The sequence below is a fragment of the Chionomys nivalis genome, chromosome 12, assembly GCF_950005125.1.
Source record: "Chionomys nivalis chromosome 12, mChiNiv1.1, whole genome shotgun sequence".
Lineage (NCBI taxonomy): Eukaryota > Metazoa > Chordata > Mammalia > Rodentia > Cricetidae > Chionomys > Chionomys nivalis.
This window is the reverse complement of record NC_080097.1, coordinates 56,807,434-56,821,313: the sequence shown is the minus strand read 5'-3', so window position 1 is coordinate 56,821,313 and position 13,880 is coordinate 56,807,434. Positions and strand designations below refer to the sequence as shown.

The following is a 13,880-nucleotide window of genomic DNA, read 5'->3' as shown; positions in this document are numbered from 1 at the left end:
GATGTGAAATGATTATGGCATGAAGAGTAATCCTGCCACATAAACAATGTCACACCAGGTGTATCTGCAATGCAAGATAAGTCATCAGTGTAACATGATTGAACTCCCTGTAATGGATGTAATTGGACTCCCTCATGATGTATGATGACATCATGTTGATTGGACTTGGAGTGAAGGAGGTAGCAACTACTGTAGACACCTTGGGAAGAAGCATTCTTGCCTCCAAGTAGGAACGAAATCTAAATTGTTGGATAACCTTTTTGTACACTATGAAGATATGTCTCCACAAAGGTACCTTCTGATTGATTTAATAAAAAGCTGACTGGTCAGTAGTTAAACAAGAGAAGATAGGCAGACTTCCAGGAAGAGATAGGAACTCTGGGAAGAAGAGAGGCAGGAAATTCACCAGGAGACAAGGGAAGTCAGATGTACTGTGGAGGAGAAGTAATGAGCCATGGAGCAGAATGTATATTAATATAAATGGGTTAATTTAAGTTTTAAGAGCTAGTTGGAAACAATCCTGAGTTAGGGCCAAGCTTAATAGTTAATAAAAAGTTGGGAGTTGGAAGTCCAAAGGACAGACAACTACACTAAAAACTTTGACTTCAAAGAAGCATCTGTGGTTTCAGTGATCACAAGTGGTCACTTCCTAAGTGAAGTTGCTGCATCTGGTCTCTGCATCCGACTGGAAGAGGTAAATGCTCACTGGGTATCTGGATGAAAAGTTGATAGAGAAAGAATGCTTAAACCTGGCTTATAGATGACTCCCTGTGATCGACCGATGCCACTTGAGGGTGGATGTTTGTGATTATACAATCCTATTTTATCTGTCTTGGAAGATGATGACGTACAGATGATCAAACTCAAAATAATAGCATCTTCATGCTTCTAGGAGAAGACTACCTAATATGTAATCATAGTAGCAAGTAGCAACTAAAGTCATTTATATTAACTCCCCTTTTCTTTTGGACATTTGAAGAGTCCCATGCAGTGGTAAATAATAGCGAGAGCCTTCTTGACCTTCATCATGTTTAGAGACAATTTTTTTAGAAATTTCATATAGGAGTACTGTATTTATAGTATTATCATGTCTCCTGTCCCCCTCAAATTCTTTCATGTTCTCCCATTCCCTCTTTAAAAGAAGAGCTTTTTTCTTTTAATATTATTATTGTTATTGTGATTATTATTAGTAGTAGTAGTAGAGTTGTAGTAGTAGGGGGTTGGGGGAGTGTGTGTGTGTGAGCGCGCGTGCACACACAAACACACACACATACTATTGAGTCAGTTTAGTGTTGCTGGAATATACTCGGTTTTAGGGTTGACCACTTGAGGTTGGAGAACTTATCGTGGACACTGGTCCTCAGAGAAAACTAGTTCTCCCTCTTTATCTAGGGCTTAGGTCTCGTGAATCTTCCCCATCTACATTTGCAGGTCCACTCGTGGTGTCACTATGCAGCTCTTGTTTAGACAGCCGTTTTGTTGAGCTGCCTAGGCACAGCTTCGCTGTCATGTCTAGAAGACACTAATTTGCAGCAGGCATCCTGGTCCTCCTCCTCTTACAGTCTCTCAGCTCCTTCTTCTGTGATATTTCATATTACAAGGTAGGGATTACCTTGTAAATGTATCCTTTGGGGCTGGGTACCCTGTAGTAACTTATTCTCTGCATTTTCCCACTTGTACGTCTCTGTTTACAGTCTCCATCATGATGCTTCTTTGATGAGGGCTGAAAGCCACACTTACCTATGTGTCTAACTGTAAGTGTCCAGAATACAGCAGAGCTTACATCTGCTTAAGGATATAATAGTAGGCTCTCTTCTAGCTTTCCAGAACCAGGCCTGTGTTCCTTTCAATAGAGTGGGCCTTAAATCCAATTAAGCAGTTGCTTGATCCCCCTAAGATACAAGTGTCATTATTTCACCACTGTGAATATCTTGTCAGTCTTCCATTGCCATGGGACCTATGTTTTCTATGTTTTACACATGAGTGGGACTACTGACAAGTTTTCTTTCTTTATTTTAATTTTATTTTTTTTACAATCCTTTCTCATTTTACACACCAATCCCAGTTCCCTCCCTTCTTTAGATTCCTCCCATCTTCCCCTCACCCCACTCAGCATTCACTTCTCAGAGAGGATAATGCTTCCCATGGGAGTAAGCAAAGTCTGGCACATCACTTTGCGACAAGAGCAAGGCCCTCCCAGCTACAGCTAGGCTGAGCAAGATATCTCCCTCCATAGTGAAAGTGCTCCAAAAAGCCAGTTCATGCACTAGGGATATAACCTGGTCCCATTTCCAGTGGCCCTACAGACTGACCAAGTAACACAATGCATTTATGTGTTACTTTTCCTTTTTCCTTTGCATGTCTTAATATTCTTTCTTTATTCTGTATGTTTAGTGTTTTGGTTATTATATAGTGAAGGGACTTTTTCTTGGTCCAGTCTATTTGGTATTCTGTAAACTTCTTGTACCTTCATAGGCATGTCCTTTCCATGCCTGGGAATATTTTCTTTCATGATTTTGTTGAATATAATTTCTATGCCTTTGAGCTGGAGTTCTCCCTCTTCTATCCCTATTATTCTTAGGTTTGGTCTTTTCATGGTGTCTCAAATTTTCTGAATGTTTTCTATTAAGATTGTTGTTGGATTTAATATTTCCTTGACCAATGAATCTATTTCCTATATTGTATCAACTCCTGAAACATGGTGTCCCAAATTTTCTGGATGTTTTGTATTAAGATTTTTTTGGATTTAATATTTCTTTGACCAATGAATCTATTTCCTGTATTGTATCTTCAACTCCTGAGATTCTCTCTTCCATCTCTCATATTCTGTTGTTTATGTTTTCATCCATAGTTCATGTTCATTTACCCAGATTTTCCATTTCCAGAATTCCCTTGGTTTGTGTTTTTTTTTCTTGCCCCATTTCAGTTTTCAAGTCTTGAACTGTTTTCTCCACCTGTTTGATTGTTTTTTTTTTCCTTGCTTTTCTTGGCTTTCTTTGAGGGATTTCTTCTAATTTTTTTGTTTTATTTCTTTCTTCCTTCTTTCCTTTCTCCTTCTCCCTCATTCTTTGTTCTTCCTTTTCTTCCGAAAAAAATATTATAAAAGTTATGATTGGAATGGGATCCAGTGTTCAAAGACATAAGCTACAATAAACTGTTCAAGGGTATGATCATGTTACAATAAAATATTGTATATACTCAAAATCTGAATCATCTGCAGCATTATAAAGCTGCTGGGAAATGTGGACTATCATAACAGAAGATGTTGTAGAGTGCACTCAGCTCTGGCAGGGAGAGCCAAAACCCAGGAGTAGTTAATTTCCTTCCTTGCTTCCTTCCTTTATTCTTTCCTCCTCCCTTCCTCCCTCTCTTTGTCCCTCACTCATTTGCTTTCCCTCTTCTCCATTTTCTCTCATTTTTCATTTTGAGGCAGACTTTCAAGTAGTACTGGTTGACCTTGAACTCAGTATGTAGCTGAGACTATAGCCTTGAATCTTGATCCTCCTACCTCTACTTCTCAAATGCTAGGGTTATGTATGTGCACTACTACCAGGTTTAAAATTTTTTGTTATGAAATCAGTTTATAATGTGATACTAGATGTAATACAGATGTTCAGGATGTAGTCAGTACACAATGCTGACTCAAAGATAACATTTAGTAGTTTTATATTATAGACTGAAAACATGGACATACTGATAGATACCTCAATCTGCAGTACTTGGAAGGCTAAGGCACTTGTCTCTGCCTAGCCTGGACTTCATAGCAAGACCTTATATAAGATAAAACCAAAGGAAATAAAAATTCAAAAATTGTTTATGATTAAAATGGCACAAAATCATCTAACTTCTATAGCGAGTCTTACTCTGTCCCTCCAGATAGCTCCCCCAAAAAATGACACATAGACTTCTTATTAATTATGAAAGATCAACCTTAGCTTAGTCTTGTCCCACTGGCTCTTATAAATGAAATTAACTCATTCATATTAACATATGTTCTGCCATGTGGCATCACCTGTCTTACATGTTGAACCTCCTCCTTCTCTTCTATGTCTCTTTGGTAATTGTACCTTTCTTCTTCCCAGAGTCTGCTCTGTCCCAGAAGTTCCGCCTAACCTCTTGTTGCCTAGCTATTGACCATTCAGCCCTTTATTAAACAAATCAGAAGGTGCCTTGGCAAAGACACATCTACACAAGGTAAACAAATATATCACAACATCCTTCCTTCTTAAATAATTGCTAAAGCATACCTTTTGATGGTCCTAGAACAGATGGGGACAGGAGGTGACACTGGCTGTAGGACGTAAATCAAGACTGACTTTTGTCTTCTTGAACCACATGATGAGAGACTGAAATCTACTCAGTGTTAGATTCTTTTTTTCTCTGAAGATAAGTCTTCTTTGGTCACCTGAAAATCCCTCTCAGTACAATTGCCTTGGTCTGAAGATTCAGATTTCTTGTTGACTCTTGGGTTTTGTTTCCAGTTTTGTAAGGCTAGGGTGAGAAGTTGCTGACCTCCTCTTGGATGTTGGATGAATCCTTCAGCTGTTGTTTGCTGAGCTTCCTTTGACCTCCTCAGTGGGTGTCTGCTGCTAAGGGTGCACAGAGAAGTTTCATTAAACTAGCCTGCACATCGTTGTTGGAATCCGACACAACCACCACAGGCAAAACATTCTTATCTGCATGTTTCCCTTGGTGACCTCATGACACAGTGGCAGTTCTATCATTCCCAGGGTTCATTGGTGAAGTCACTATTTTCCTCATTCACCATAACTACAAATGTGATTGTGATCAGGTTCCTGATTTTGGAACTGCTAGACTATCACCTGCTCCTTTAACATCAGGGGCCCATGTGATGGGGTTTGTTGGTAGAGTAACCATTTTGGAAGCTATTTTTTTGCATAATGTGACCTCAGCCCAGGTTTCAGGAGTTTCCATCTGTCCCACTATTACCATGGGCCAGGCTGCAGATGGAGCAGACACTCTCTCCAACATTCACTAGTCTAGCTCCAGGGAGGAAGAGTTGTCCCAAGTCCATGTTGTCCTTAGACTATGAGTGTAAGAGGCATTGTGGCTTCAGCTTCAGGTTACCAAGTATTCACATCTCCTAAGAAAACCCATAGCCATTGTCCCTCTGCTCTCTACTTCACCCTTTGAGACTTTTGTAGAAGCCAGGGGTGGTTTAGCACGTAGGGAGGCTGATGCAGAAGGATGAGTTAGAGACCAGTCTGAGCTATGGAGTGGGATGATGCCCAAACCAAAATTATTGAAATCAAAAGGAAAAAAATCTACCATTTAATTACACAACTATAAAGAACAGTTAGAAAAAAAGAAAACAAAATTTCCTGAGTCACCCTTATAAATATAAGCCAATAAAGATTCTTTGATTTTTTTTAAAGATCCTTCCAGTTTGTTTAATTCACAATTCTTCTTTTTCCATATAGTTAAAGTTTATAGTAAGTCTATACTGACACTGATTAGTGATGAAGCAGGAATCTACATGTGTGGACTGGCAGGCAGGGAGGAAGGCAGAGGTACTGAGTTCCTGGTTGGGGTTGGTAGTGGTTGCAATTTCTCATGGTTCAGCAGTCAAGGGTCAAGCCCATCATATTCGGTACCATTGGGGAATAATAGACCTCATATGAGATCTCAATTTCAGATTCCACAGCACCCTGAAGCTAAAACACTGTTTCCCTTGACTAAGGACAATGAGAGCTTTGGCTTCTAAGAGGATGGCAGGGCACTTAGAAGTTGACCTAATACAGGTATTCTACTTGTGAAAGGCTAGAAGTCACTATGCCATCTTTGAGGAAGATGACAGTTGAATTTGGGTGGCTCAGAAGTAGGTCTAGAGCCCGCTCCACACTTAAGTTCTTGAGGACCTCTTCTCACCAGCTAGTTCTGCCTGTTACATAGCCCCTATAAAGGATTTATATGCCCCTGTTGAGACTACTGCCTCAATAGACACTTTCCAGGGACTTCTGAGGTCAACCTCTCCTCTAGATGCAGGTGATGGTGGGTCAGGTGTTGGGAACACAAGCTATCTACAGCCACCTCTGAGCTAGACATGGCAATTTGTTATGATGTGTGGAAGAAATTTCGTGGCTAAGGCACTGTGATTTGTGGAAAGAAGAGACGAGGACAAGGAGAGAGAATAGGAAAAAGAAGGACAATGAAAGAAACAACAGAACAGTGCAAATTGTTCTGGATGTGAAATCTCACAGTACACACGTGTATATGTGAGGGATTATTCAGTAATCCACAGTGGCACACCCTGTGCCAGGAAACAACTGGTCAAGTTTACAGACATGGCTAGAGAATAACACCCGTCAACTCTTAACTCAGCTAAGAGAAGTTCTACCTGTGTGTGAGGGACTGAGTTAGTTTATGCACAGTGTGAAGTCTCAGAGCTAATGGAGATATCATCTTTATTGAGGTGCATTACAGGGAACAGTTAATCACCAGAACCTTGAGTATCTTTAAGGTCCTCTCAGAGATGTGCTGTGACAGGGTGGGGACAGTCTGGAGACACATTGGAGGCATGCTGGCACAGGCTGGAGACAGGTTGGGATGGGCTGGGGCAGTTGGGGTACAAGTTGGGACAGGCTGGAGATCGGTTGGGGGCAGGTTGGGACAGTATGGGGACAGTCTGGGGACAGGTTGGAACAGGCTGAGGACAGGCTGGGATCGGGATCATACAGGCTGGACACAGGCTGCTGAGTTAGACTAGAGGCAAGTCTGGAGACACGTTTTTCTTTCATTCAGGAGGTAACAGAAAAGCTCTGACTTGAAGAATCTGACTCAGGCTGACAGCTTCTCAGCTATGTTCCCTTATGACTGCATTAATCCAGGACACATATCCAGAGGTTCTGGTGAAGACTGCAGGGGGTTTTGCATCATTATGTCCATATGATACAATACCATGGGTCACCCCAGCACAGACTAGAGGTCCCCCGGAGTCTCCCTGTAGGTTGCAAAAAAAGCAGAGAATGAGAACAGATCACTTTCTTTAACTACAGACCCCTCACCATAGCTAAACCCAGAGTGAGGTAAGGAGTTCTGGCTCCCTGTGAGCCATGAGTTAGGGCTTGAACTTTTTCTACTGTCTTGACACAATGTTTAGGTTGTCTCCCCCTCACTCCCTTCTATTGCATTCTAGAACCCTGGGGGAAAGTTACAGGAAGGGCTTGGATGGGGTATGAGAACTAGAGGGAAAACTGCATTTCCCAGAAGACGAGCAGCCAAAGAACACAGGTGTAGGTCAAGGCAGTGGAGAGATGATTGACCCACTCCCTTCTCTGACACTGTCTCCTGATGTGGGGAGAGAAAATATGTTGGTACTCACCTTAAACACTGATTGTCTGTTTCCTGGACGGCCCACACAGACCTGGACGTCATCTCTGTAATTCGAGTAGTGCTTACAAGCCTCTTTTCCCATGATTCTTAGTGTCACCTCCCTCAGTTTGACAGACAATGGATCGTTCACTCCAGTTTTGCCCCATCCAGCTGCCAGGCACATATGTCCAGGTTTAATAGAGTCGCGTGGACTAGGCAGGAGAATTTTAGCCACAGCAGGAGTGATCTTAGCTTTTCTTTGAAGCTGTGAGGAGGAAGGAGAGAAGACATGGTAACCCAGAGAAGAGTGATGTCTTTGGCATGGGTTCTTTCCCACTGTGGTGGTAAAGCCAAGGAATTCGGGGTAGGTTCTGAGGAAATAGGTTAAACAAGAGAAAATTCAAAGGCCTGAGTCAAAAAAAAAAAGAGTTAAAGAAGGATATTTAAGAAGGCAGGAAAAATAATGGCACCTTCAGCAACATGATGTCATGCAGGTGCAGGTAGACGTTGTAATGTGGATGAATGATTTGTTTTTCGACTTTTATCTTCTGCTGTGTGGGTTCTGTCTTGCTCACATCATGAGCCCCAAGAGTGACAATAATTTCTCTGTTGAAAGAGAAAAAGAGGTCCCATTTATTCAATGATGCCCTTAATGTCTGTGCTGCTGGGGTTGTATGTAGGAAGTGGTCTCCTGTGCCCAGGTGTTGTAGAGTACTTCCCACTTTCTCTTCTATCAGGTTCAGTGTGTTCGGACTGATATTGAGGTCTTTAATCCATTTAGACTTGAGTTTTGAGCATGGTGATAGATATGGATCTATTTTCATTCTTCTACAGACTGACATCCAGTTTTGCCAGCACCATTTGTTAAAGATGCTCTCTTTTTTCCATTGTATACTTTTAGCTCCTTTATCAAAAATCAGGTGTTCATAGGTTTGTGGGTTAAAGCTAGGGTCTTCTATTCAATTCCATTGGTCGACTTCTCTGTTTCTATGCCAATACCAAGCTGTTTTCAATACTGTAGCTCTGTAATAGAGTTTGAAGTCAGGGATGGTAATGCCTCCCGACAATCCTTTATTGTATAAGATTGTTTTGGCTATCCTGGGTTTTTTGTTTTTCCATATAAAGTTGATTATTGTCTTCTCCAGATCTGTGAAGAATTTTGATGGGATTTTGATGGGGATTGCGTTGAATCTATAGATTGCTTTTGGTAGAATTGCCATTTTTACTATGTTGATCCTCCCAATCCAAGAGCAAGGGAGATCCTTCCATTTTCTGGTGTCCTCATCGATTTCTTTCTTCAAAGACTTAAAGTTCTTGCCAAATAGATCTTTCACTTCCTTGGTCAGAGTTACCCCAAGATATTTTATGCTATTTGTGGCTATCGTGAAAGGTGATGTTTCTCTGATTTCCCTCTCTGCTTCCTTATCCTTTGTGTATAGGAAGGCAACTGATTTTTTGGAGTTCATCTTGTATCCTGAGACTGAGAAGCTTCTGTAAAGCAAAGGACACTGTCACTAAGACAAAAAGGCAACCCACTGACTGGGAGAAGATCTTCACCAACCCCGCAACAGACAAAGGTCTGATCTCCAAAATATATAGAGAACTCAAGAAAGTAGACTGTAAAGGGCTAATCAACCCAATTAAAAAATGGGGCACTGCGCTGAACAGAGAATTCTCAACAGAAGAAGTGCGAATGGCCAAAAGACATTTAAGGACATGCTCAACTTCCTTGGCGATCAGGGAAATGCAAATCAAGACAACTTTAAGATACCATCTTACACCTGTCAGAATGGCTAAAATAAAAAACACCAATGATAGCCTTTGCTGGAGAGGTTGTGGAGAAAGGGGTACTCTCATCCATTGCTGGTGGGAATGCAAACTTGTGCAACCACTTTGGAAAACAGTATGGCAGTTTCTCAGTTTAGGGATCCACCTACCCCTGGACCCAGCAATACCACTCTTGGGAATATATCCAAGAAATGCCTTATCATACAACAAAAGTATATGCTCAACTATGTTCATAGCAGCATTGTTTGTAATAGCCATAACCTGGAAACAACCTAGATGCCCTTCAATGGAAAAATGGATGAAGAAAGTATGGAATATATACATATTGGAGTACTACTCAGCAGTAAAAAACAATGACTTCCTGAATTTTGCAGGCAAATGGACGGAAATAGAAAACACTATCCTGAGTGAGGTGAGCCAGACCCAAAAAGAGGAACATGGGATGTACTCACTCATATTTGGTTTCTAGCCATGAATAGGGGACGTTGAGCCTATTATGCGTGATCCTAGAAAAGCTAATTAAGAAGGTGAACCCTAAGAAAAACATTTAGGCGATGAAAGGAGACAGAGACAAAGACCCACATTGGAGCACCGGACTGAAATCTCAAGGTCCAAATCAAGAGCAGGAGACAGAGCACGAGCAAGGAACTCAGGACCGCGAGGGGTGCACCCACACACTGAGACAATGGGGATGTTCTATCAGGAACTCACCAAGGCCAGCTGGCCTGGGTCTGAAAAAGCATGAGATAAAACCGGACTTGCTGAACATAATGGACAATGAGGACTACTGAGAACTCAAGAACAATGGCAATGGGTTTTTGATCCTACTGCACGTACTGGCTTTGTGGGAGCCTAGGCAGTTTGGATGCTCACCTTACTAGACCTGGATGGAGGTGGGTGGTCCTTGGACTTCCCACGGGGCAGGGAACCCGGATTACTCTTAGGGATGATGAGGGAGGGGAACTTGATGGGGGAGGGGGAGGGAAATGGGAGGTGGTGGCAGGGAGAAGGCAGAAATCTTTAATAAATAAATAAATAATTTTTAAAAAAAAGTTATCAGGCTTCATCTATGACTAGGAGCACAAGCTGAATGCCGTATTCTGTGGATGTTCGTGACTCAGCTCACATGAGGGCTCTGGGGAAAGAGTATATCCCGAGGAGAAGCCCTGAACTGACCTGATGCAGTGGGAGTGACTTTACTGGTCTAGGCACACAACATTTGATCCTATGCTAAAGTTCCTGATCCGGGTGCTGGAGCTGTCGTGTATCATCTCCTGAGTCACTCTGGGCAAGGTAAAGAGAGGTGGATGCAGTTCTGAGATGAGATGACGGCTGGATAAAGAGGCATTGGGGCACTGGACCAGGAGACGTGGGAGGAGCCTCAGAGAACAGTGGACTTCCTAGGACCATAGAAATTCCTTAGAGGGGTGGGTAGAGTACTAGGGAAGGGCTTGTGAACTTTCCTTCCCTTTGTAGTCTGGTAAATTTGAAGAAGAATTTGGAAATGAAGAAGGCATCATTCTCAGACTAAGTCAGTACTCTTCAGGACTGACAGCACTGGCCTATATATGTGCTGTAAGAATGGAGTTGGTGCACACGTATGTGCAGGCTTAGTGAGAAGTATTTGAAGACAGCAACCATGAGACTAGGGGAGGGCAAAAAGCTGGTGCACAAATGTAGCTAAGATATGAATTCACAGAAGAAAATGATATCAGCACTTTTATGAAAACAGATTTTTTTATTAAGATTCAAATAGCTGTACCCCAGGATGTTGGACACCAGCCCAGACACAGAGCTGTCTTCTGTACCCCAGGATGTTGGACACTAGCCCGACACAGAGCTGTCTTCTGTACCCCAGGATGTTGGACACCAGCCCCGACACAGAGCTGTCTTCTAGGGTTGTTGCAAGAGTTTCATCGTTTCCCGAATCCAAGGAATAAAGCTTGAGATTCTGGTAAATACCCGAGGAGGTTTCTTGGTACAAAATTGATAACTGACAATACCCTGGGCCACATTGTCACATACAAAAGGTCCCCCAGAATCTCCCTGTGGATATAAAAAGAAGTCCCTGTAAATATCCTCTTATCATCTCCAGCCACACTCATTTCTCCCCATTCTTCTCTGTTCTCACTGAGGCCTGGGTTTTCAGATGGAAAGTCTAAGGGCCACCATTGACCTCTGTCCTGAATGGGATGAAGGTTCATGAACTCTGTCACTCACAAACTGGAGTGTTCCTGCCTAATGTGTCCTTTCTTCAGTCTCAGTAGACTGTAGTTCTCTTACTTTCCCAAAGTGAGAAAAAGAGAGGATTGAGGGAAAATGTTAGATCCTTGTAGGCTGATCCCTACATAACCCTAGACTATCAGCAATTGTACAGTGGGAGAAGACATGGCTGTGCATCTGCATTATAACTCTGTCCCTGGGTGAACATTTGAAGACAGCTGTGTCCTTACCTTACCAGTAGCCTTCTTCTCTTTGGGATTTCCCACACAGAGTTGGGTGGAGTTGTTGTAGTTTCTGGACATTGCTTGGCATGCTTGGCTATTTTGAACTTCTAGCTTTACTTCCTGAAGTGTGTTAGGCAGAGTACAATCGGCCAGTCGTCCCCAGCCTGCCACTGTGCACACCTGCCCAGGTTTCACCCAGTCCTGGCTCTTTGGAAGGTCAATGATCTTCACAGCATTACTGAGTTGAGCTTTGTGTTTCAGCTGGTCAGAAAGATGAGGAATAGTTCATTTCCAGCTTCTCAGCAAACTTAAACCACACATGGGGTTGCCTGTACCTTCCCCACCTGCAGAAACTCCAAAGACCCATTCTATTGCCTGGGACCATAGACTAGCCACCCAGAGAGAGGACTGGAAGTATACCCTAGTAATCTCTGGTAGTGCACCAAAAATAATCAGTAAAATGGTACCTTCAGTAGCATGATGTCATTGACGTTTGTATCACGATTATAGCCCTTGTGACATATGGCTTTAACAACAGGGATGCGCTGAGTGTTAGTCCGTTGCTTAATATTGTGGGCACCCAATGTTACATTTATTACACTTGAAAATAAAATGGATTAAGCACAACATAGGAACAATCAATCAGTCTCTAAATTGAAGGTGGAGGGTTCAGTTTAAGGCAAAACTTGACTGAGTAAAGATCAAGAAAATAATGAGGCGTATTGTGTTCTAGGTCTTCAGAAAACTCCCCAGCCATTTGGATCCTTCACCTACACCATCTGGTCCCATATCCCACAAGCAGTTTAGGTCAAATACAATAGTGAGGTTGATCTTTGTCTTTAGTCTATGTTTAGGGACAATTTGTATCTGTTGTTATTTGGTCAGTTCCAGGCAACAAAGCCGGTTGCTTCTACTTACCTTCCATTACAGTGAGCTGCTGTCATTACGATGTCTTCTCCCACCAGGAAACCACCACATTGCCTTGGGAGTGATCCGTTTTCATAAATCTGTAAGAATGCCATGTAGGGATGGGAGTGGCGTTTGGCTTCTGTACCCCAAAAGATTTTCCCTAGAAGAGAAAATTTGTTCTGCACCTGTGTCCTCGTGGAAACTGTGCAACAAACCTGGTGGATTAGAGCGCCTTTTGTGGCATCTGCCACGCATCAATAAAGGGTCCCTGACTTCCCAGAGGAGGCCTTAAAACCTCTGAGGAGCAGATGGGGAAATAGGGTGGGTAAAGGAGAGAAGGAAAAGAGGAAGGAGGGGAACTGGGATTAGTATGTAAAAAAAAATCAATTAATTGATTAATTAATTAGTTAATTAAAATAGGAAGGGACCCAGGCTTCTGTGGATGATCACGCAGGGCTTAAGCATGATGCTACTTTTTCACTAGTTCTCAATTTGTGTAGTAATGATGGAGCCAAGACTTCTCCCTGAGTCAGATACAACCTCAAGTACCCATCAAGGAAGAATTCAGCACACAGTGACCAGAAGATCTAAAATACAACCAATAAACTAACTTCAGTTGCTCCTCTGTCTCATGCTTCACCTGGAGTCCTCATCAATTAAGTGCTGGGCTTTGCCTAATGTTAGCATAATACACTAACGGGGTAGAAAGCTCCAGCTGCCTTTTCTCCATTCTGATTAAGTAAGCATCGTAACTACACCATTCAGAAACGACAAGATTGTTCTATAAACCACGAGAAAACCTCAAATTGCTGTGCCAGAAGCTCGATCCAGATGGCAGTTCCAGGATAAAGCGGTCACTCTTAGGTTTGGCCAACTAGAACTTTCAGGTGTTGTTTTCAACTGTATCTTTCCAAGGGAGTGCTATGATATTTTCACAATTTCTCACTTTTATATGACTGAGATCTCACTCACCAGGTGCCATTACAAGTAGTTCACTGTGATTTCAGAACCCTCTTTATCCAGTGCTGGGGCGAGGCTAAGCAAAATTTGAGGTTAGCGAAGTGAGAAGTAGACCTTAGACAGAGCCTGGCAGGAACACTGTAGGAGTGTTAGAGGTGACACATGCCGGACTCTAGGGAAGGACATGGTTGCTTACCTCCTTCAGTGCTGAGTGGCAGGACAGCCACCAGGAGGAGCAGGAGCAGAAACATCTTCCTCACAGGCCTGACCAGTTCTCAATTGTCACCTGTTGTTGCCTCACACCTTTTAAGCATTTTGTGTAGAAAGAGAGTCATGGACGGTGGCCACGAATTTCCTGTGTGGTATTTAAGATCCGAGTTCTTGCCCCATTCATGTGGTGAACGTGCAGGAAGCACTTTGTCAGTCAGTTGCTGGTGAGCATGA

At 42.5% G+C, this 13,880-nt stretch overlaps 1 protein-coding gene across 2 annotated transcripts; it reads right to left on the bottom strand.

Moving 5' to 3' along the window:
• Positions 1–6,814: 6,814 nt before the first annotated feature.
• On the bottom strand, positions 6,815–13,700 carry LOC130884900 (mast cell protease 8-like). 2 transcript variants are annotated; one of them, XM_057786198.1, is made up of 5 exons: positions 13,633–13,700; positions 12,486–12,636; positions 7,803–7,938; positions 7,343–7,597; positions 6,815–6,961 (listed from the first exon to the last, which is right to left on the bottom strand). In XM_057786198.1, the coding sequence occupies exons 1-5, from the start codon at positions 13,685–13,687 to the stop codon at positions 6,815–6,817; spliced, it is 744 nt and encodes a 247-aa protein (XP_057642181.1). In that variant the 5' UTR covers positions 13,688–13,700. The 2 variants fall into 2 exon arrangements, with proteins under 2 accessions (XP_057642181.1, XP_057642180.1); XM_057786197.1 differs by lacking the exons at positions 6,815–6,961; positions 7,343–7,597; positions 7,803–7,938 and adding exons at positions 11,014–11,166; positions 11,574–11,828; positions 12,035–12,167.
• Positions 13,701–13,880: the final 180 nt, after the last annotated feature.

Coding starts and splice junctions, on each gene's coding strand:
- LOC130884900 (XM_057786197.1), bottom strand. CDS start 13,687: ATGTTTCTGCTCCTGCTCCTCCTGGTGGCTGTCCTGCCACTCAGCACT. Junction 12,168..12,485: donor GCAGCTCACTGTAATGGAAG/GTAAGTAGAAGC, acceptor TTTATTTTCAAG/TGTAATAAATGTAACATTGG. Junction 11,829..12,034: donor ATGACATCATGCTACTGAAG/GTACCATTTTAC, acceptor CTTTCTGACCAG/CTGAAACACAAAGCTCAACT.